At 40.7% G+C, this 24646-nt stretch overlaps 1 protein-coding gene across 1 annotated transcript in view; it reads left to right on the top strand.

The window, feature by feature from the left end:
• Positions 1–24310, top strand: part of anos1a (anosmin 1a) — a 34632-nt gene extending 10322 nt beyond the window's left edge. The window contains exons 3-14 of the mRNA XM_030066451.1: positions 7677–7742; positions 9038–9260; positions 12005–12189; positions 13857–13986; positions 15492–15697; positions 16890–17016; positions 17637–17744; positions 20238–20326; positions 21318–21489; positions 21812–22041; positions 22427–22568; positions 22963–24310. Coding sequence (XP_029922311.1) covers positions 7677–7742; positions 9038–9260; positions 12005–12189; positions 13857–13986; positions 15492–15697; positions 16890–17016; positions 17637–17744; positions 20238–20326; positions 21318–21489; positions 21812–22041; positions 22427–22568; positions 22963–23015 — 1731 coding nt within the window. The 3' untranslated portion in view covers positions 23016–24310. The remainder of the gene's footprint in view (positions 1–7676; positions 7743–9037; positions 9261–12004; positions 12190–13856; positions 13987–15491; positions 15698–16889; positions 17017–17636; positions 17745–20237; positions 20327–21317; positions 21490–21811; positions 22042–22426; positions 22569–22962) is intronic.
• Positions 24311–24646: the final 336 nt, after the last annotated feature.

Here is a 24646-nt window from a genome sequence, read left to right as displayed (position 1 = left end):
GCAATTTCCTCCGGAGCGCCCTCGCCCCGTGCATTTAGTTGTCATCGGCGTGTGCCTGCAGAGCTTTCAGTCTGGACGCGGCAGAGGCTGTCAGAGCTGCTCTGCGCTGACAGGTGTTCTCTGAAGCATTGCCGCGCAACTCGGAGCTCTTTCATCTCGCATGCAACATCTTGATCAAAGGCCGTTTTTCATTCACGGAAGCCGTAGCGTGTCTACGTCGAGGCGGCGGTTTGCTCTGCGGCGCGCGTTGTTTACAGTGGACGGCTTGTTAGTCAACATTTGAGTGGCTCTTTTTGTGTAAGTAAGGCCTGCTATGGATTCTCATGATTGGCTGCATATGTCTGCAGCGTAAACATTGGCTGCCATTAAAACCCTCGCTGGGTTTTCAGCGTTAGGCGTTGGCTGGTATTCATAAAGGATCACAGAAGTTTGCTTCAGCCTTTAGGTGATTATATATGTTGTTGTCCTACATAGGGAACCACTTTCTCACTGCTGATGCTAATTGTGAACGCTAGACCAGGGCCTTTCAATCTTTTTCATCTTCTGGACCCCCAAGTTGACTCTCATTAATCCGTAGACCCCCGCGTGAAGTGATGTTGCCCTCAGGACTCTGATATGAAAAGACATTTTGCTTTGTGTTAATGATGGAATGGCCTAGGTGTCATGGCCTACTTGTCAAATCAATTCCAAGCTTTGAGGATAAAATAAAATGTTCCAATAATCACTCATTTTTGTGCTGTAGTGACTTTTAGTGAATTAACCCTTTGAGGCCTGAGCAAATTCATTTTCTTTTTCCAAAATAATATATCTATATACAGTATATATGCATATTTGTGTAAATATAAATAGATATGTATTTCATTTGACACCTCTCCATTTGATTGACAGCAGTGAAAGCAAGTGGGCGTGGCATATGGTTCCCTATTCACTGGATTTGTATGTAAAAACAACACTATGTTTATTGTGCTTAAAAATGATATATTTAAGATCAGTGATGCTGGATCAGAGTCATATTTCTTATTTGTCAGCGCTTGCTGTGTTCAGATGCCTTTTCCGAATCAGAATCAGAAATTCTTTATTGATCCCTGCAGGGAAACTTTGCAAGCCTTTAAATTTGAGTGAAATTGAAGTGGTCATTTTTTAATGAGGACCACTGGTGTTCCCTGGACTTTGAAAACAACTGCACTAGACTTTATGTATTTGCACTCAAGTGGTAATCATTAGATACATGTGATGGATATATAATAATTTTTTTTTTGCTCTATTCAAGAGATGTAACATCCTTCCAGGCATAAAAAATGCAGAAAATCAATCTTGGACTTGGGACTTGGGACTTGAAAATTCTTCCTAACCTATTTTGGGCTGCTAATGAACCAATAAGAGGCCCAATACTACAATTGATACATCCCTCGCCCGGCTCTCGTGCTCACAGAAGCCTGATGAGAAGCGTGTTGAAGCTCGCTGCTGTGAGACAGAGCATTACTTTGGCTCGTGACCACTTGGCCTCATGTCGTCCTCACGGACCCTGGTGGTAATGAGTGCTTGTTAATCCTTCTGTCACTATCTCCTTCAGGCAGACAGCCATTTACAAGTGCCAGAGTTGATTAGCAACACACTCCCACACAGTCCGCTTCAGTCCAACCCTCATTTAAAAAGAGCTTAAGAAGGCACTACTGTAGCGCTTGAGCCATGGAGGGACATGGAGCGCGCACGCCCGCTCTGCTCTCTTAGCTCACAGCAGACAATTGGTATCGAGCGGGATGCTGCGACCTTCCCCCAACTCCATCTCCACAGCACTTGGCGGTCATTAGAGGACTCTGCAGCACTCCCTGTAGCCATGTTGGGACGTGCAGCTGAGAGCCAGAAGCCCTTTGCTTTCACTCTCCCTCAAATCCAACTCACACGTTCACACAGTGGAGGAAAACAGTGCTTCATTCTTTTCAGCTTGTGACCCCTTACAACCAACCAGTGCCTACCGGCGACCCCCTGTCACCACTCACCAGTCCACACCATCACATTTAAAAATTAGTCAGGATTACACAAGCATATTAAACTTTTTTTCCGCTTATGTCTTAATCATCTTGCGACCCCCCCAAAAAAGATTTCACGACCGCCTGTTTGAGACCCCCTAGTGTAAAATAACAAACTAGAGCTATTTCTTATACATCACGTAAAGACATTGTTCACCACAGAGGCAGGATATTATAAATAAAACACACACCCACACACACAGGATATTATAAAGTAGATGATTCAGCCAAAAATTCAAATTTGAAAATGGACGGACTTTGATTATATGTTGTGAAATCTTTAGAACCCCCGCATGATTTGCAAAATGGTTGTTGTGATGTAAAATATGGGAAAACTGTTTTTTTTTTTTTTTTTTTGCCGTGGTTGGATTTTCAAATATGGTACAATTTTCATGACGATTGCTGATGACCCCTCCTGGTTGTGTGAACAGAGCTCTGGTTACGAGCACTGAGGTGGGCGGACACTATTTTCATATTCATAGATCTGCGCATTTGTAATAAGGGCGAGGTTTAGAGTCATCTTTAAGCAGTTTAAAGGTAGTAAGGGATGTTTTTCATGACAAAAATGATAAATATGCAAAATTGATGACTGGAGATTATTTTTTAATGCTTAATAAATACCTGGAGGGGGACTTTAAGTGTTTATTTCTCTGTTTATTTTCACCTTTATTTCATTACACTTTGAAGATAAAATACAGATTTTTTTTTTTTTTTTTTTTTTTTTTTTTTTACAGAAGCTTACTTTAAAATGTTAATGTTCCAATACACATTTGAAAACAGTTATTTTGTCAAGTACAATTTATTTTTACTTCTGAGCCACACTTAATACAAGATAATTTGGGACTTTTACTTGATGTTGTAATGCCTTTTTTGGGAAATTTTATTCATATTCCAATGATTTCCTCTTTTTTTTTTATTTCATTCAAGTAATTTCTTGCTATTTTTGACTTTTTTTCTGATTTTGTGATCATTTCTTATATCTACAATTTTTTTTTTTTTTTATTTTTGCCAGTGATTACAGAAGCTGACTTTCAAAAGGTTCCAATAAACATTGGTTATTTTATTAAGTACACTTTATTTGAATACTTAAGTACACTTAATGCTGGATACTGAGGGGCTTTTACTCAAGTTGTATTGTAATGAGTGACTTTTGCTTTTACCTGAGTAGTTTTCAAACAAGGCGTCTTTTCTTTTGTGACTTTAGACTGCTTTTTACACCACTGCTTTCCAGTATGCAAAAACACGTGTGAAGTGTCTTGCTGTAACTTGTTCCGTGAAGAAGACAAGGTCTTGCCTTTTGATGTTTAAAGGTCTGGAACAGCCTCAGAGTTGTTGAAAGTTTTTGAAACAGGAAGCCAGAAACAAAGATGAGGACTTATTTCCTCTTGGAGGGGGTTTGTCTGGGACGGGAATCAAACAGCAAAACAACAGTATTATGCACGGTCAGCAGAGAAGTTTCTTGGTCCGTTATCTCTAGTCAGTCATGCAGGAGTGGCCCGTGCCCACCCCCAGCACACACACACACACACACACACACACACACGCATGCACAAAGGCAACAGCAGCTGCACTGTAGCCCTCGCATTGTTTCCCCAACTAAAAACAAGTCATGCTCCGTGCGCCAAAAGAACAGCTTGGATCCCGGACGACCGCAAACTTGGATCGAAATTCTGCAGCCGAGACAGAAATACCTCTCCGCTGTCTTTGCTACCAGTGGGACGTTAGGTGTTGTCTCTAATCTGTCTCGACCGCATCACAAAGTTCCCCCTAAGTCAGCTTTATTTGCACTATAGTGGAAAGGAATGCTTGATTTGAGCTTGAAATGGGGCGGAAAACTAACTGACGCCGTGGTACAATGGGAATGGCACGAGAGTGGGAACGTCAGCCTGCATTAGCCGATGAATCTTCTCGTGGACACCAGAGAGGGTAGATGGGAGATGGCAGGGCTGGCACGAAGCTATCAGACATGCTTCAAGGACCTCCTCATTCCCTTAGCAGGCAGAGCTGTGCTCCACGCGTCCACTGAAGTCCAGTCTGCAGCTACTTTAGTTTCTGTGCTGCCCTTGACCTGCACTACTTCTCTTTATTTACTCAAACTACACCTGGAATTTCATCTTTGTATCATCGGTTTGCTCAAATGATAGAACTTTAGAACCACATAAAGAGTGCAAAGAACCATCCCTAAATAAAGAGGTTCTTCAGCTGGTGTCGGCTCTTTATAGAACCAGAGGGCATTTTGAAGAACCGTTTGAGAGCCGTAATTCTTCTCAGAGTAAAGGAATGTATGATAAACTTGGTGAAAAATAATTGGAGAAGTGGCCTTGGCTAGCTGGAAATGAACAGAGCAGGAGGAGAGCAGATAAAAGCAAAGCAAAGCAGACCTGCATACAGGAGGCTGTAATCTCCTGTGGCAGGGCTGACTCTGTGTGTGTGTGTGTGTGTGTGTGTGTGTGTGTGTGTGTGTGAGTGATGCGCAGCCGGACGGGTCATAAAAATGAACCTTCTGATTAATAGCAGATAGGTGAAACAATACATCGTTTGGAAAACGTTAATTGGATTCTCTAAAATGTGAATATATTTTAAGCTTCATTCGACAAGACGTGTGTGTGTGTGTGTGTGTGTGTGTTTTATTTTCATTCTAATGAGTTCATTTTCAATTTTTTGCCAATTTTTTACCTCTTATTTCAAATTTTCTGATAGTTTACTAATGATTTTTTGGTAATGTTCTGGTCATTTTTTTACTAATCGCCTTCTTTTCCATGTTTGGAATAAAAAATGAATTTGCTCAGGTTCAACTGGTTATTTTAACATTATGTTTTAATCTCAACACTTTTGGTTTATTTGACAAGTATGACGCCTAATTACATAGTTAACACAAACCAAATTATATTTTCAGATCAGCCCTGTGTCCTGAGGGCAAAATCAGTCCAAGTGGGGGTCTGGAGCTTAATGAGAGTCAACTTGGAGGTCCAGAACGTGAAGAGCGGAGTGTGTGTGTGTGTGTGTGTGTGTGTGTGTGTGTTTGTGTGTGTGTGTGTGATAAAAACCTTTGAAGACCCCTGGCCTATAATAACCCTGATAGCTTTGCAGTTTATGTCAGTTCAACCTTTAATGTGAGTTAGACTCAGCGCACATGGTTAGTGGCAGAGGAGGAGGTGCTGGTGTGTGTGTATGTGTTTGTGTGTGTGTGTGTGTGCGTGTGTGAATGGGGAGGGGTGTTGTATAGGAGGGTGGACTGGAACTTTAGCAGACCCAGGAGGGCTGTGGTGCAGGGCCCGGGGCGAGCTCAGTGGGCTCCCCTGCATTTTGTGTGTAAAGCGAGTGCCTCAGCTGGATTTAAAGGTGGGCCTCCTTCCTGCAAATGTATTCACAGTTTCCAACAGCTATTACATCCCTCGTGCACAAAACGCCCGTGCACTCTTACACACAAACACACGCATCCCTTCACACCCTGCAGCAGCTGTTAAAAATAATCAGGTTCCCCCTCATTACGACGTGAGACGATGCCCGAGCAAGATGAGAAATCCCAGTCCCTTCCAGAGGTTTCAGAAAGCTGCCGCTCCCTCACCCTCTGACCAGACAAAGCTGTTTAAAGGGACGCTAACCCAGGCTAAAAACAGCGATTTTATTATACTTCTATATTTAATCATCCACAAAGATGTGAGAGTTCCTGAAAGTCATTTCAGGAGTTCTTAACCCTCCTATTATGTTTGGGGTCAATTTGACCCCAGCCAATGTTTAACGTCTCTAAATAAATGATTAAACTCATTTTTTTTTTTTTTTGCTTCATATTTAATGAGTGTTCCTAATGTAATGGGTACCACTGGGTAAACATGAAATTCACATGATGATATGTTTTCAATGTCCTGTACACACTTTGTACGCATTGCTTATAAATAACAAAAATCTGTACTTATAAATAATATAAAGCCATTAAAACACCAAAAATTAATATCTCTTTCCAATTTTAGATCAATCAGTGAGATTTTATGGTAATTTGCATATTTTTCCATTGTCGCCTAATAGGAATACTGGATGTATAAGTGGCGGTGGGAGGGAGTTATGTTTTATTTAAAGGGCTATTTAGGTAATCAACAAAGAAACATAAAGTACTTGACACATAAACTTTGATAACAATTTTAGTTATAATAATTTTGTGGAAGTTTAAACTGCAGGGGTCAAATGGACCACAAACATAAAAGATGTTCAAAAATGTGAACATAACAGGAGGGATAAATAGATAAGAATAAATAAATAATTAAAACAGGTGTCTAACTGACAGCGAGCCATCCCCTGTCAGCAAATCATAGTGGCCATAGTAAGTAAGGTAAGGTAAGCTAAGGTAAGGTAAGGTAAGGTAAGGTAAGGTAAGGTAAGGTAAACCCTGCCTTCCTCTTACTTCAGTTTCTCAAGTTCAGTTTCTACATCCAGAGATGATGATAAAAAAACATTTTAATGAACAGTTGTGTCTGAGTTTACCAGCCCCTTAAGCGTCTAGACTGCAAAATCTTAATGGTTGATGTGTGCTTATGTACATTTTTTTTCTGTAACAGAAGGAATAAACTGGAATAAAATGGACGCTCTACCTGAAACTTCCCCCGAATGCAAGTTCATTTCGAGTTTACAGCGCGATCGCCTGAACTTTAAGACAGCCTGCCTCGTCCTTGCGATGCCGCTGTATGTTCCTCTGCTCCCCGCCATGGCTTCCGCTGTTTCTCACTACAGCATGAAATTACAGTTGGTGTACACTCCCCTGGGCTGCCTCTGCTTACTGGTGCAGGATTTTGGCTTTATGGTAGAGGGCAACGGTGCTAATTGGTGACATGCTCCAGAAACAGCGTGCTAAAGCAGCAGAAAACATTCATTAGCTCTCAACTGGAGCTTCCCCCAGACATTTATTCCGATGAAACACCGAGTCATGGGGATGTTTATGTCATATTCACATCAACTTTCGAGCATTTCTTAGAAAATTAGGGCCTTAGGCATCTCAGATCATTGACCATAAGATTGGTTCTTTGATCTTTGACCTCTGTTGGCTGCTTCCGGCTGCCAACAGAGCTTGATAAAAGGTCAAAAGATTATTTAATGCTCCTTTATTCACTTCATCACTGTAAAAACCTTTACGTGAAAACCTCACAACGTGACTAAGATGTTTTCCTGACCGCCCAAGACCCATGCAATTCCATTCAAATGAGACTGGATATTTGCAAAAATACATAGGTATGACCTTATAATAAGGATGCTCCTTGTAATTTTGGAAAAGCAAGGTTCTCATCGGTGAGTAAGATCATAAATTATGATCAAAGGACAAAGCTGATCTTCGGTCGCTGCGGCTTGATAAATCCCAGGCCCAGTTAGCGCTTCAGGCATTAAGTCACATTCTGAATGATTAATGTTAGCATTCAGAAGGAGCCGGTGTTACCTGTAATGGAGCTGTGTTGCTGAATGAAATTATCTAACACCCTGATGACACCTCAGTTTGGGATCCTGAGAAAAGCCGTCCACCGGTGAAACATTTTACTCTTAATCTATCTGGTGAGACAGATTCCCCTCACATCTCTGTGTAAGATGAATCACTATTATACCTTATTCATATCATGCAGTAATCTTTGCCATTACTCACACTGGTTTCGTTCACTTCCACAGTGCCTGGAGCCGTGCAAAGACTCCTGGGACATGAAGAGGAAAAGCCAGTGCAGAGAGCTGTGTGAGGTACTCTGTGACCCATTATGCAGTTTCTATACAGTGCCATCATCAGAATTTATGAGCTCAAAACTTTAAGCCAATTGAAAACAGACACGCTGCTTCTTCCAAATACTGTCTCATACATTTTTGCAACAAAAGCTATGTAATAACATTTGAACACTATAGATTTCTAAAGTTAATATTGCTGTATATGGATTGAATCTGCCAGTTTTTAGTATCTTCATGTTTGTTTTTTGATGGCAATAAAAGGATGTATTGAGTGTTTCCCCTAGAACTGTGTACTTGTTAGCCCCTGAAACAGCATTTACACTGGTGGTTTATGGAAAGACCTATGGAAAGAACTTTTCCCAAAGCAAGCAGTCATCATTTCCCCCTCCCTTTTCTCCAGCCATTGGTTTCCATTCATTCCACTACAATATGAAAATGAACTTTCAGAGACTTCACACTTTCCACACACCAGTATTCCATCACCATACTAAAGTCGTCCACATTAGTTTTCCTAAAAGCAGCAGCACTGTTCTGTTTAGATTACTTGAAATTGGGTGGAGTGAAAACGTCCCTCCGCCAGGGAAAATAGTCCCCGAGGAAGTGTTTTCTTTACACAGACAATTATCGGTTTTGTGGTTTATGAATGGTAAATACTTTGTTAGCCACCGAAGCAGAACATTATAAGATGGGTGTTTCAACCAAAAATTCATGTTTGAAAATGGATTTTTATTATATGTTGTGAAATCTTTAGTACGTCTGTGCTGATTACCAAACAGGCCTAAACCAGGCCCAGGGGCTTCTGCATGAAGACTCTGTTATTAACTTGCAGCTCTTGTCACATAGTCAAAGGGCTTAGTCATCCTTAGTCAGTCTGTTCACTGCATATGTGTGCCAAAAATCCTGTTCTGGTCCAGGTGAATTTAGTTATTGTGCTGCTGGATGCAAGTTGGTGTACCTGCCCCTCATGTGCACTCATGATTTGCAAAATATTTTGTTGCAGTGTAAAATGTGGGTACTTTGTAGTAAACTGGCCAAACAATTTGACAATTCAAAATCACTGGTATGTTTGGTCATGTGACTGGTTGCTCATTTTGATCTAAATGCTGTTTCAAAAGCTTTTCCACTTTGACAAAAACACAATTCTCATGGAAACACCTTGTAATCTTTTGGGCTTGAAAAAAAAAATCACGTTTAAAGATAAGGAGCATCAGCGTAACATATCAATTAGCAGCGATAAGCAGCCCAAACATCAAAAGCCAAAATCAGTGGAATCTCAGCTCCTCACCTGTGGTGTCTTCCACAATCCCATGCAGCGATCGTTTCCCAAGAAGCACTGGGAGTGTGTGACCAGCTGTGAGTTCCTTCAGTCGGTGCTGGCGGTGAAGCAGGGCGACTGTCCACCTCCAGAGAGAGCCAGCGGCTTCGCGGCAGCCTGTGTGGAGAGCTGTGACCACGACTGGGAATGCTCCGCCCAGAAGAAATGCTGCTCCAATGGATGCGGCCACACCTGCCAGCCTCCCAAAAATCTTTACAAGGGTATGTGGGGCCATAAATGCAACATGAGAATACAACCTAACTGTATTGGTGGGGTACGCTTCAACATTGTTCTGTGCCGTGGAAAAGTAGTAAGCAAAAAGGTGGCTAACTGTAACCTTGACAAAGCGATCCAGCCATCCTTTCATCATTACAGATGCATTTGTTCAAAACCACAGAACTTTATTTGAAATTCTAGTGCAGATCCCAAGGTTTCCAAAGATCCCAAACATGTGCTGCTGAATCCCAGGGAAATGCATATAAAATGATGCACAAGACATGTAGATATGTTCTGTTTGAAGTGATGCTGCAGCCAGAAAACAATGGCATCATGGCTTTGAATATTTCACTCAGTGTGATGGAGCTGCAATCAACAGAGACACAATATGGATGTGACACTATGGAAAACATTTTTTTTTTCTAACTTTGAAGCTAGTTCACTAGGGAACATTTAAGGGAAAATAAAAGTTCAAAGAGTTAAGGCAAAAAAAGAACCAATACAAAAATGACATATTTAAATAAATATAGATATTTTTCACTTATGTCACTTTAAGAACCCTCCATCAGGTTAATAAAACTGATGGGACTGATGGAACCAATAATACTCTGTATGCTTTTTTTTTTTTTTTAAAGTTATGTCAGCCTAAAAAAGGGTAAGTCAACTCTATTCTTTATTCATAGAACTGATTTTGCAGTGCAAATTTTTAGATATCTTCATGTGTTCTCATAGACCTGTTGATCCCGGAGTAATTAAAAAAAAAAAAAAAAAGCAGAATAAAGTCAGTGTTTAAAATCAGTTAATTATCTCATTATCTAATTACCATCCAATTATCAGTTACGTGGTAGTTCCATCCAGAAACAGAACATAATAAGCATTCACCAAAGAAAGCAATAACCAACAATTCATCTTTGGAAATGGAGGGATTTTGACTCTATGTTGTGAAATGAAAGAAAAAAAGAAATGTTTTGTTGTCATGTAAAATGTGGGTGAACTGTAGAAAATAGGCCAAATGTTTAAAAAAAACCAAAAAAAAAAAAACACTTGTGTGGCCCTTTAATTTAGGCTATTCTCCTTTTAAGGTCACTATCCTCATTTCACTTTGCTGTGATATACACCATGTCCTAAAATTAATTTGAACCTATAAAGGTGACAGCACTGGTCTTGGGGATTTATTTGGGTGAATTAGGTCATTTTCAAGTGGGAAAGCACTTGTTAACATGCAGCCTGTGACTAAAGCCTCTCTATTGCTCCACTGAGTCAGGTGGCTCTCGTCCTAATTAAGCCAACATTGGTAGAGGAGGGGTCAAAGAGAGAGACATGGGGAAAAATAGATCCAGCACAGCGTTAGCTTCAGATTGTACTGATGGCAGCAAATGTGATGGGAGAAAAAAAGATGATTTGGAGAAGCTAATTTGTCTTTTTCACAGTGTGGCAAAGAAAAGTAAAGTACTGAATCCCGGCTGCCCTGCGGGAAAATGACTGTCGCTGGATGAGTGCTCTCTGTACTCCCCGATGGGACAAATCCAATAGTGCAGAGAATTACTGGAGACGTGTGGGGTATCTAGCAGTGATACAACAAGAGTCAAATTATTACCATGGGGCTTGGAAAAATATCAGTTTGTTCATATGCACGGCTCATAATGGCCTTTCATTGGAAATCAGATCAGGTCCCGTCAGTGTAATTCCCCTCTGATATGATGGATATGATTAGATATTTATCAGAGATTGATAAATACTATATTGGTTGCCTAGGGTCTCAGCCTAAATTAATTCTAATGAGATATTTTGATCAGAATTCACTCAGCTATGGATGAGTATAAATATGCATTCTATTTGTTTTTATCATCATCAAGAGCTCCAGTGTGGAGATTCTGTTTGACATACTTTTGCGCCCAGACAAGAATAAAAATATGGGGAAACACGGGGAGTTTTTAATATAGTTTTAATATTCACTTATTTATTTATTTGCACAAAAATGGTCATATTTAATAAATTGAATATTAGCACAAGCGTCCGTGACATTTAATATTTCAATATTTCAGAGATTTACAAGCTCAAGCTGCGATGATTTCAAAGGGGAAAACAGTTTTTAATAAATCATCTCATTTTTCATGAATAAATGTCAGTTGCTTTAAAAGACAATGACTGTGTTTGCTGAAACATGATCATGTATAACAATATATAAGCATGTTAAAAAGTTCTAATGAGTGTACATGTACATGTACAGGCAACTTCTGTGGCACTGCCCCCTAGGGGTTGAAACATGCGGGCAAGTGCAACATGCCTGAATGTTTCTCTGCTGATGTCGACTTGTTCTTTAACCTTATAAAGCCATTTGTATCATATATGACCAAAATACTGTTGTATACCTTTGGACACTTCCCCTGTTCACCCTGGACCATAGCATTGGCACTTCAAGTACTGTCATATATGATACAACAGAAAAATCATATGTAGAAACATTTTTGAAAAATCTTTTTTTTTTTTTTTTTACATTTTGTTATAGGACTAAATAAATTTAAAAAAAATTGGAATTTTTTGCCAATTCTTTCATAGTTCAGGCTTTATTGGGTTAAAAACATATGTCATTCAAAATCTATGGGGGTATTTTTATTTTCATCACATGTTGGTAGTGGTTTTCTTCCTTTGATTGCTGTTATTTCAGTAGGTACATGATTGCAATTTATTCCATTAAAAAACATCTTGATGGTGGACAGACCTGTTGAAGATCACCCTCTTCTCCCAGGTGCTCCTCTGAAGCCGAGGAAGGAGCTGGGCTTTGAAGAGCTTCCCTCTGGCCAGCTAGAGGTTCGCTGGTCCTCTCGCTTCAACATATCAGCTGAGCCCGTGGTCTACGTACTGCAGAGGAGGTGGAACTTCGGCATCCAGCCCAGCGAGGACACCGCCACACCCTGGCAGGTGGTGGCCCAGGTTAGTCTGATCCACCTCAACAATGACGCTATAGAATAAAATCAGTGTTTTGTAATTTTTAAAAATCTTGCAGCTCAAAATCGAGGATACTGTTTTCAGTCCAGGACATGCACATGAACTTGAGCTTTAAAAGAAAGGCTCTGTATTTTTCAACCCAGGCTGTATAACAATGTTAGGGTTCCCATAATGCTAGCGCTAATGACAAGAAACTTTGCTGTAGCTCTTTCCTAACTTTTAACATGGTCCTACAAACAATATTACAAATGTCTTTTTTTGCAAACAGAAAACTATTAGTACCTACAGTCAAATACATCTTGAAATTGTCCACCAAAACAAAGTACATTAAAACATTGCCTTGTATACATCTGCACAGGGAACGTGATAAGTTTCTTGCCTCTAAATCTAGTAAGGTTGTGCTTTGTGTCATTATGAATGGAATTAACATTCTAACATTGCCTGGGTTGAAAATGACCAAGCATTGCTGTAGTCATGTGAAAACCTTTTAAAACCAAATTGCTGACTTTCATGTTTTAACTTCAGTTGATTTCATGGTCTGGGTTGGGATATTCTGCGACTCTGCAGCTCTTAAAGCCCCTTTCTAAATCCCTTGTAAAACCTCACAAATAAATGGTGCTGAAGCCAAAACTAAAATCGTTTCCTTTGGTTCCTGAACTGTTGACATTGTGAACATATAAAGTTTTCACCACCTCAGCAGTCATGTGCAAATTGTATCTGCAACCTCTCTCATTGTCAAAAAATATAACTTTCAGTATACAGTCTTTTTTTCTTGACATTCTGAGGATATTATATTTTACTTTTATAGCAATAAAGCAATCTGACCTCAGCTGAAATGAACTGCACTGGATTTTTGTGAGGGCACTGCAATATTACTGTCTTTATTGAGCTTTTAGGAATGCTGAGAGGGAGACAAAGCACAGGAAATTCAGAGCCGTTTGGAATTGGGTGCAAAATGTAATACTTTGCATATTCAAATATGCAAATGACACCATATCGCAGCACTTGTTCACCTGTGTTGTAACAGCTATCCCACTGTTACCGACATGGCTGCTCAAGATTTTGAGCTCTGAAAATAATCTGATCTGTGTCGGAGTCAGTCCCCTTCCCACTGCTCCTCAACACACACACACATAGCCAGGCTGATTCTGGCTTTGTTGGGTAGCAACACACACACACACACACACACACACACGTCAAGCTGTTTAAGGCTCAGACTTGTTCGCTCAGTTTGGAAAAACATTATCAAATCAAACTGACTGCATTCATGCAACTAATGATGGGATTTTACATTTGTTGTTCAGGTAAGCAGCATTTGCTGTATGAAGCTAAATGAAAATCACTTCAACAAGCCCCAAACAAACAAAAAACCTCATAAATCAACGATGCAGTGATGCAAACAGTTTGTCCAAAACTTACCTTGAAGCAAACCTAAGCTAAACCAAATAATCCAAGGAGCCTTAAATCATGCAGCTTTTTTCTTTACGCTGTGCTGTGTGTTTGTGTACTTACAGAGTTTGTACTGAAGACCACCATCTAGTGGTCAAAATTGCACACTGCAGTTTTTTCAGCCAGGTGGAGTCAGTCAGTCAGGCAAATTTCACAGGTTTCATGTCTTACTCCAGCTCCCTGTTTTATTCAATCAATTGTAGACCACAGAGCACGGAGCCAGACTGGCTGACACCCGGCCAGGCCGCTGGTACCAGTTCAGAGTGGCAGCGGTCAACACCCACGGAACCAGAGGTTTCACCACGCCCAGCCGGCACATCCATTCCAGCAGAGGTAGTGTGTGTGTGTGTGTGTGTGTTGGAATTATCATCAGCTTAGCCAATAAATGCAGACAGCGACCACCAAAATCATTCAAGAATATTCAAAATGACAATTGATTACGTTGACAGTCATGAGTATTGAGCATTTTCATACTTTTATAGCGTGATACTCAAACAATGGTTGGAATTTTTTATGCTTCTGAGGCTCTGCTGAAGACTTTGTTGCCCACTACAAGTAGCTCCAAAATGAACCTGTCATATTAGCTATACTGAGTTCATGATAGCCCTTTTTTACATTTAAAAAATCTACCACCATATATGAAAAATGACTAACTTTAAAAAAAAAAAAAAAAAAAAAAAAAAAAAAAATATATATATATATATATATATATATATATATGGCTAAACTTTGAGTCACAGCCGAGGGAATGCCTGTTGCAAAAGAGAGGGAGTCACACAAGTATAGCAATACAAACCTGTGTGTGTATGTCTCTTGTTTGAGTGTTTGTGTGTGTGAGTGACAAAATAGCAGTGAGAGACATTGGCAGTGTCATCTTTAGTGTATTATTATTATTATTGTATTGTCTCCAATAAAGCAGAATTTGAATTAATTGCATTGGCACCTGGCCACCGGTTGTGGAGCTGCTGCCTGTGTGGCTGTAATGAACATTTGTCATTTCATTTAATGTGATTAAAAAAAAGAATCAATTCTGCTTCCACCCCCATAACAGCAACAATAATGATAATAATTATGATAACAACAATAATAACAATAAAATAATGGGAGATTGAAAACAGACATCTACAAGGAGGGCCTTCTTTATAGCAATTATGGGAATAATAAAAGAAGTAGTAGCCCTACTTAAATGTGAGGTCATTTTTATAAAGTGGGTGCCAAATCGCATATTGTTTGTTACTGCTGCAGGACATTCATGCAGGAACCTACATTTTAATCATGGACAGCCCTGAAAGCAATTTCTGTATCATTTTTTGTGGCATAGGAAGTCGAAGTGGATTTGTATCTCCAGTCTAGAAATCAGATGAAAAAAAGAAGTTGCTGTATTGCTGTGTTTGTGTCATAAGAAAAAGTTGGATATATGATTTTCCCACTAGAAAATTTGTCAGCTTTCCAGTGGGTAAATACTGCTCGAAAATACTTCTCACCTGTGCTTTCAGATGGTAAATAATATTTTGGGAACTTGTTGACAGACCCTGATTTCCCAGACATCATATCCACGACAATTTTCAGCTCATATGCCATTTTGTGATCATGACTTAAAATTCTATGGCAGGACACAGCAACCCACTTTTTAAAGCTTGTGTGCTACGTGTCAAAAAATCAGGCACGATCAAAGTCTATGCAGACTTCAATCATGGTGTGTCGACAGCTTCACGCTTTGACATGCACACTTCACAAGTTGTTGCTTTACTTACTAGCAGCTATTTCCATATGACCTGAATTCAGCTTTTTCGCTTAATGTGTGTGCATGAACCTTTCCAACATCGTCTCCCTCACAGACCCCTCCAGTCCCCCGCCTCCCACCAATCTGAGGGTGGCCAACATGACCTTTGGCCCAGGCAGGGCAGTGTCTGCCAGGCTCCAGTGGAGCGTGCCTGCCGACTTGGATGTTCCCATCCACCACTACAAGGTTTCCTGGAGCTGGAGCGCTGCCGGAGAGCCCTCAGCTTCTCCCTCAACCAAGAGGAGGAAGACAGTCAGAGTGGTGAGGATTTCCAAATGCTGCAGCGCTCTGCAAATGTCTTGGGACCCTTGTTCCAGCTAAGCTTTTAAAAGACAAGAGGCACTGCACCATGCATCAAGCCTAGTGAAAAATCTCTGTAATTAGTCTTAATTATACAACGGTGTATTAGGGCCATGTTAGGAGTAAAAAAAAAATTATGCAGCCAGGGGAGGGGGTAATATTATGAGAAAAGAACTCATAAAAATACTTTTTTTATACTTATCTTTCTAATGCTCTTCTATTTCTAAAGGAGCCACATGTGTTGACTCTGCTGCTGCTGGCCGTGTATCAGGCCTGCAGCTGATGACCTCCTCAAATTCTACTTTGACATGGGATTTAGTTACAAGGAGATCCTGCTGATTTGAGCCCAGAATCACAAGATTGTTTTCTTCTGAATCGGCCCAAGTCACGGCAACGTCTCTTCAGAGTCCAGATGCTGAGCAGGAGATTGGGGTTCTGGGCTCAAACCAGCAGGATTTCCTTCTGACTGAATCCCACAGGAGGAGAACAGGTAGTTACACAGTTTTTTACCCATAAATTAACAACTTTAATCTCTAATTTATGTGTTTTTTCTTTCTCAAAAATTTGTGACTTTATAATCTCATAATTTCAAGTTTTTTTTTTCTCTTAAATTTGTCAGCCTTTTCTCATAAATTTACTCTGAATTCCTCATCCATTCTATTAGGTGGTGGGCTTCTCATCATTTTTGGAGGGAATTTAAATTGCCTCCCCTTGGGCCAACGGAGTTAATCCTTATAAAAGAGGCTGACAAACCAACATGGAGGAATGGAGGGAGGAGGGAGACATATTTAGAGAAATTAGATTATTTAAACTGGCCCATAGGCTTTCTCTGCCCTGACATGCACTGGAGGCTCTGAATAGCATTTCCTGACTGCTTGTTGCTTTTGGGGCTTCTCCCAGTGGAAAAGCCACAAGACATTAATCTTCAAGTAGCAAACAATGAAGTTGTCAGGGATATTCTCAATGCTGCCACCTGAGGCACTTTAACTTCTTTGAATGGCCAAAATGACAGGTGGAAAAAGGGAATTTTGTGGGAACACACCTTGACTATTGACATTTTGTTCTTAATTCTTTTTATTTCTCTTTTCTTAGTTTTGCTGACTCACAACTCAAATGTGTGTGTGTGTGTGTGTGTGTGTGTGTGTGTGTGCAGAGTCAGGTGGAGCTGGACAGTATGCGTTCCAACAGGACCTACAGCGTGGACGTCCAGGCTGTGTCATACTGGGGACAAACTCAGCTCAAAGGACCCAAAGCCTCTCTCCACTTCACCACACAGCGCAGTACGCCAACACACACACACACACACACACACACATACACTCATTATCCATAATGAAAAAGGAGATTTTGAATTTCACCTAGTTATTGTCACCTTGTCATTATTGGGTTAATAATGCCCTGATAGCCTGCATTTGACTGTTTCCACAATCTGGCATATTATAGGTGCTGGATAATAGTATAAGATACAGTATATGCATATGAAAATGTATATGCTAATTTCCAGTTTACATACATGATGTGCAAAATGTGCTTCATAATTATATTCACACATCTACAGAAGGTCATGCGTATGCAAGTAAAATGTCAAGACTGTTTATCTACTACTATTATACAGCACCTATAATATACCATATTGCAGAAGCAGTAAATAGCAGTAAAATGCAACTTTTTGAATGTGTAGCAAGGTCCAGTACTGGACCCTGATTGACCAATACTGGAAGGATACTACTGAATGCTCGATGTATTGGAAGGATTTAGTCTTCACATTTAGTTGATTTATCCGATTCAAGTTTAACTAAAATATATTTATTTGCAAAATGCCATGAAAAACATTATTGCTATTGGAGCTGAAAAAAAGTAGTACTGAACCTTCAAAGCAACTTGTTCTCCTGTTTTGAAGCTGCCAGCTCCACACCAGGAAACCCTCCGGCAGACATACTGGACGTCGGCACGCCATTCTACCAGGATGGGCAGCTCCATGTTCGTGTTTACTGGCAGGGCAGTGCTGGTATGTATGTGCAGTGCAGGAGGTGGTGTGTGAGTGTCTGCCATCAACATCAATGAGGGAGAAAATCCCTCTTCCTCTGACACGACAACCACCTCCCTGTCAGTTATATAAACAATGCAAAGCTTATGGTGCATTTCAAAGGCCAATCATCTGTAATTACACCACAATACAAAGGCGCTGTGATTGAAGATGATACCGTGTGATGTACAGTGTCTGTAAACAACCCACACATGTATGAGCATGAACTGCAGCGCTTAGACAGTGTGGTCTGTGATACTGTACTTGTTATTTTAGCCTCTTTATTGAGGTGCTGCAACATTTAGTGGACAGGTTTTTCCAGGCAGCATCAAGATTTTACCATATCCATTTTTGTATATATTGGCTTAATTTTAAAGGGATAGGAAACTAAAATATGCAACTTCTCATGGAAATTATTTTACCATCATCATTGGGTGTAGAAAACATGAAACTGCAAGAATCTGCTTAACAGATGTTTTCTCCTGAGTCAATTGATTATTTTTTGTCTGAGGATTAAAAGCTTCTTTCACATGTAAGAGCAAAGCAATCCAATCAGAGCAACACCTCAGTTCAAGTTCAAGTTTATTTAGAGCCTTTAATCACTGTTACAGTCTCAAATGGCTTTACAGGCCCACAGTTTGTAGAAAAGAAAAAAAAAAAAAAACTCATTGCTTAATCCTTAAACTCAGGTTTACTGATTGTTGTAAAACATTATTTTGGTATTGAGCAGGCACTGTTCTGTCTGTGGCCTACATGAATTATGGCTGTTTAGGATAGCAGAAGCAGCAGTGGCGAGGACAGGGAAAGTGTAGCTGCAGGCAGTGACAGAGGAGTGATCTGACAGCTGTGACAGGCAGCGCATTAATAGAAGGAATAAAATAAAATGATTTCATGTAATGGATAATGACTTAGAGTGTTACATATTATTGTCATTTTGTTTCCTAATGACACTTGACTTCATGTTCAGGAACAAAGATAATACATTTTATTGTTGAGTTTTTACTTGCATGTGTTTTACTGTTGTGGTGCGTGTGCACAGGATCAGGCACTTCCACGCTTCCCGTTCATGGTCTATGTAGGCAGCTGTGCAGTGCATTCTGGTAGTGCTGCACTGCGTTTTGAGAGACAGGGCGTCACGTTGGTGTCTCCTCATTTGCATAAAGTTGAGGTCTAGGCTATCTTATGCATATTAGGGGTGTCCAGGGCAACTCGTCGCCTCTGGAAACTCCCGAGAAACTTTTAAATTAACCATCGTCGATCTGAAATGAAAACAGATCCAGCAGCTTCAGGGCTTATCTCTGCCTCAAATGTTTTCAGAAATGCATAAAATATCAAAGAAAGTTTCCAAAAGAGCCGCCATGTTGGTCCAGTTTGAACAGTGTGTTTGCACAGTTACTGCAAAGAGCAACTGACAATCATCAGGAGTGGCCACACCCATGAAGTATCTGAATGTGGGAAGCAGTGCGTTACTGGACACGTGACATTACTCTTGGCTGACACTGCATGTCTTGTACTGGAGGCCACGCCCCCTTGGCCACATGACCACGCCCACGCCCAACTCCCCTATCCTGAATTTTGCCAATAATCACCTGGTCACTCTACTCCCGCCCCCATTTGATTGACTCTTCAACACAGTAACAGTAACAGCTTGTTAGCACAGCATGCTGATTTTCTGTACCTGGATGTAAATATCGGTGACGGCTAGCAGAGAACTTCAATCTAATATGAAGCTTTAGTCAGTGATGGCATCAGGCGTGGATTCCCTCCCATCAACTCTGTTACCACAAGCTTCCAAATTGCTGTAGCTGTGTCAGTTCAAACAAGCAGAACATATTCACTTTGCTGGACGGTTGGTTACTATTACCAAGGTCCAGACAATATTGTTTCTTGCAGTTGTTGACTTTTAGGAATGGTAAGCATCTTGGTAGATGATAAACATACTATTTAATATTTAATATTCTCGTGGGAATCATTTAAATTTAATCTAATCTAATCTAATCCAATGTAATCCCATCTAATCTAATCTATTACACTGATTAAGAAGGCATGTGGCCAGAGAGTGGTTTGAATCATCACTCTCCCCTCCCTCAACAGGTGCTATCAGTGTGCCTCAGCCCTCAGCTGCTGCAGTGCTGCTGCATGTCCAGTAGCAGAAGCCTGTGGTTGTGCTGGGCAGCTCCGTGTGTCTGTATGAATGTGAGGCTGGGTGTTGCTGAAATAGAACACAAAGTTCAGTAAAACCTTCCCTGAATAAAGCCGGGCTTTAAAAAAAAACATTAGAAGGATCAAGCATTTCTTCTGTTTTCTTGCCAAGACATAAGCAGCTCATTCAGCTACAGACAGCACAACTGTATACACATGCTTGACTCGCATTAGTGTCAGCCAAACAGGTTGCCAAGTCAAGTTAATCCCTTCATCGTTGTGTAACTGCCGCCGCAGGAGGGTAATTGCACGAACCTCTTGTCGTTTGCTCAGACCCTTCTGTTGAACGATACCGAATCCAGTGGGGACCGGAGTATTGTGCACACAACCACACCAGACCCATGGAGAAGATCATCACACAGGTAACCTCCTGACCCAAAGCAACACTTGTCTTTATTATCGAGCGGCTTCAAAAAGTGCCTAAATATGCTTTTCCTTTCAAATTTCTTCACAGACAGCGATAGTGATAGTTTTTTTTTTTTTTTTTTTTTTTTAGCAAGGGCCTGGGTAGGACATACCTGAGGGTCCGAGTCCATCAGGGACCCCCTATCATCAGATGGCCTAATCATTCACTGTCTGGTTATTTTGTTATAATGTACATATATAGAATCAGTGGCCACTTTATTAGGTCCACCTGTTCAGTATCATGCAGTTCATAAATTCTGCTTGTTAACAAAGTTTATAATGTTCAGTTTCAGTTCATTTTTCTATTTTTTTTTGTCCTCCCTATTTATATACATGAGGAGGGGCAGAATAGTAGAAACAGCTCTCAATAAAATGCCTTCCAGTACAAGAGCAGCACTAACTATGAGTCTTTTTAATCTTATTTATATTGTCGGCATTCTGTCAGTGCGTATCCATATCCTTTGACTATATAATGGAGAGTTAGACAACAACGGAAAAGCTAAAAGCAAATATGAAACAACTGTCTCGTCACAGACATGGGTATCTAAAGAAAAAGTCTGGCTAACAACTGTTCTGAACTCTTCATGCTTTGTTAAGTGATGTTACGAACAAAGCTCCATTTACAGCGGAGAGGAAATATTTCATTTTTTTGTAGTCGCTCTTCTCTCCATGCATTGTAGGAGGACGAAACAGAAAGAAACCGGATCGTTTTCATTTTTTCTGAGTTGTACGTTTTTTTTGTGCACGCATTCCTTATTTCATTCAGTGTGAGTGTAGTGGCGGGGGGCCCATATGAAGTTGTGCCAGAGGGCTACATGGTCCTTTGATTGGGCCCTGGAAAGAGCAATAAAATGCATCTAATACAGAAGTCCGTTATGTATTTTATTCCTAGACGGAAAAGAAGCCTTCTAATAATGTCTTTGTCTTTGTCACTGGCTGGTCCTGCAGGAGAGCTTTGCCAGCCTGCAGGGCCTCCTCTTCTCCTGTAAGTATAAAGTCCTCCTGCAGCCCATCAGCAGGAAGAGTCGCCCTGCAGCAGAAAGCACCAGCTTCTTCACGCCTTCCTGCGCCGCCATCCAGGCCAAGAGTCTCAAACCCATCACTTGTGCTGGAGAAGTGGGTGAGACACCTGCAACCATACATCTCTGAGAGTAGTAAAATCCTAAAGAGGTTACAAACGATTGATTGGTTCCTACAACTCTGTACATTCAGTATGTGTACCCTCTGTTGACCTGTGACTGAGAATATGATGAACATTCTGAATGATGTTTTGCCCAAAGGCCTAGTCTAATCATTGGCCAATCATAATCAGTTTCATTTTGTTTTCTTACATATTAAGCCCTTGACACGTTGGAACTCTTGCTTATGTTTAATGTTTAATACCAACCAAATGTCTCTATTGTTGTTCCTTATGCAGTTCTTTTCTTTGTCTTTTCCCCCAGTGGTGACTCCTCACAAGGTCCTGGCCAAGGCAGAGAACCTGACGGCGTTATTCGAGGTCCGGGGTGGCAACGTGACAGCCGTCTTCAGCTGGGATTTGTTCACGGTCCGGCCCGATCAGCAGCTGACCGGATACCAGGTGACATGGGCCGAGGTGGACTCCGCAAACCGCCACAGCCACAACAAAAAACTACCCCACAGCCTCATCTCCCAGTCCCAGATCCTGTCCCCTGTAAGTACTTGAGCTAATATTGAATAAACTGTAATCAATAAGCACATTTTGTACGAGGTTTTACTCTGTATTCAAACAAGAAATTATTCTCTCCAAGGGTTTAAGCTATTATTTCAGAAATCCACAACTGACTCAGGGGCATTTGACTTTCATTTCCATGCAATGTGTTTACTTTTACAATAGCAAGCAGTATTTCAGTGAGCTTTATGCCATGGCCATTCTTTAGATTAAAATTTCCCACTAGGTGAATCTCAGAGTCCATTGAGCTGACAAGCAGTTTTGGTGCTTGTTTAGTCGGCAGTTTCCCTACGATTTCAAAGTCCCTGTTTATTTGAGGCCTTGTCTTATGCTTCTTTCTCTCATTTCATTGCCTCCTCTGTCTCAGGATCACAACATTCTGGTGGTCTCAGGCCTGCACCCAGCCAGCCTCTACAGGCTGGAGGTCCAGGTGATCACGGCAGATGGTGAGAGTCCTGCAACCAGCCGAACCTTCCAAACCCCTGGAACCCAGAACACCCTGAAACCCAGTAAGGACAGACTCGCTGGAAAACACTTGTTCATAAGCATTAGGATTTGACTTTGAGGAATCTACAGTGAACTTCAGGTTGATGTTTGATGATAACATTTACCTCCCTCAACAGAGTTGGACAGGGGTTTTGTTTTTGCCCCATTCCGTTTGCCTATTTCTTAGCAGGATATCTCTAAAAGTTCAAGGATGGGTTTGCATGAAAGTTAGCAGAAAGTTTAGTCATGGGCCAAGGAAGGAATTTACTTTTTTACACAGATTGGTCAAAGGGGGGTTTGGCGGTAGTCTTCAGAGCAATTTTGAAAAGAAAATGTGTGTTAGTGTATCAGTATGCATCAGCTGATACCTGATTAATTGGCTTTTTATTGATCAGTTTCCAATCTGTCCTCGTTCAGGAACCAGACTGAGGAAGCATCACCATCAACGGCCAATGATTGAGAGGCACTGAGCCCAGATAGCCAATCAGACTGCATGAACCTAGTCTCCCAAACTCAGGATGATGGAGAATCTCAAGAATCTCAAGCAGTGATCAGCGATGCAAAGTGCAAACCTCACCAGCTTCATGACACCCACGGATTCTCCTTCGCAACTCACAGCAACTTCAGTGTCCCTCGCGTGGTAGCTCACAGTGGAACGGAATAGCAGTTGAAGACACAAATGTTATTAAAGGTGTTATGTGTTAGCAGTTTAACACCATTCATTTTGTTAGAGTAAACAAAGGATGCCATTGCAGAGAATGCTGTCAATTTTTATCAACCTCCACACTGCATTTTACAAAGTGTGCCTCTGGGTCAGATTTGGCGGCAAATCTGCTGGTTGCTTCATGGCACAAATGGTGGAGATTTTGTCAGCAACAAAAACAGACCACGATAACGTGCTTATTTCAAACAAAAATTGAAATTTAAAAATTGAGCAATTTTGATTATACACTGTGAAATATGTAGTACCCCCGCATTATTTGCAAAATGGTTTGTTGCAATGTAAAATGTGGGTTAATTGTAGTAAATGGGCCCAACATACAAAATGACTTGTGAGGTCTTTTAATTTTGAGCGACACTCTTTTGTTTACAGTAGTCATACTGATGTATTTTGGTTAATTTGACAAGAACATATTGATATTTAAAAAATGCTACACATAGCACCTTTAAATACAGTAATGCAGCGATACAGCAAATCGAACTGCTCATGATAGGACAAATGCCATATTCAGTGCAGAGCTCATGGACAGCAATAAGGATTTATGCAAGTTAAAGACATGGTACATCCCTCTCACCCCCTGCTGTTGTGAAGTGAACTCACCACTAGTTTGTGTGCATCTGACAAGCATGTTGATACAGTGGCAAACTACTTTCATAACCTGCTGTGGCCCTTGTTAAGTTGATTTGATGGGATTGCATGCAAACACCCAAATGTTCTCTTCATTCTCAGTGCCAGCACCTCGTACTCTTCAAAAACGCCGCAGGGCTGTAAAATTAATACCCGCCGCTCATTCACACGAGATTTGTTGTTTTTGTAAGTTAATTTGCCAATTTGGTAAGAACATTTAGCTTCCTATAGCCTTTATTCTGTAAATGCTGTATATACTGTTTGTCTGTATTTATTAATTGTGGTATATTTGTGTCTGAACGAGTGTCTACTGTAAACCTAATCCATCTCCACTTTATGTGTGTTCAGCCTTTTATAAAACCTCTAGAGACCCTGTAAAAAGATGTTTTTTAAGTAAAGATAAATTCCATGTCAACATTTGTGTAGCCTACTTTATTCTACTTATTATTCGATCTTCCTCTTTCTATTCCTCTATTCCTCTCCTCAGCATCTTTTCCAGTATCCAGTGGTGACCTTTGTCCATTATATTATGAATGAGAATTCATAATCATAGCGTAAGTATGACTATATCCCTGCGGGGAGAGGCAAAACCATGAGAAAACAAAGATCTGTACTTAAATTCTGCCTCTATTATTCTTTGGTTGGTGTGCAAACAAAAGGTTTGGAGAGCCCCGGGGGATATGTGGTAATGTGCATGTGCACACGCAAAAGCAAACGCACACACACATACACACACAGACACACACACACATA

The sequence above is a fragment of the Myripristis murdjan genome, chromosome 2 (genome assembly GCF_902150065.1).
Source record: "Myripristis murdjan chromosome 2, fMyrMur1.1, whole genome shotgun sequence".
NCBI lineage: Eukaryota > Metazoa > Chordata > Actinopteri > Holocentriformes > Holocentridae > Myripristis > Myripristis murdjan.
This window is presented reverse-complemented; position numbering and strand designations above follow the sequence as displayed.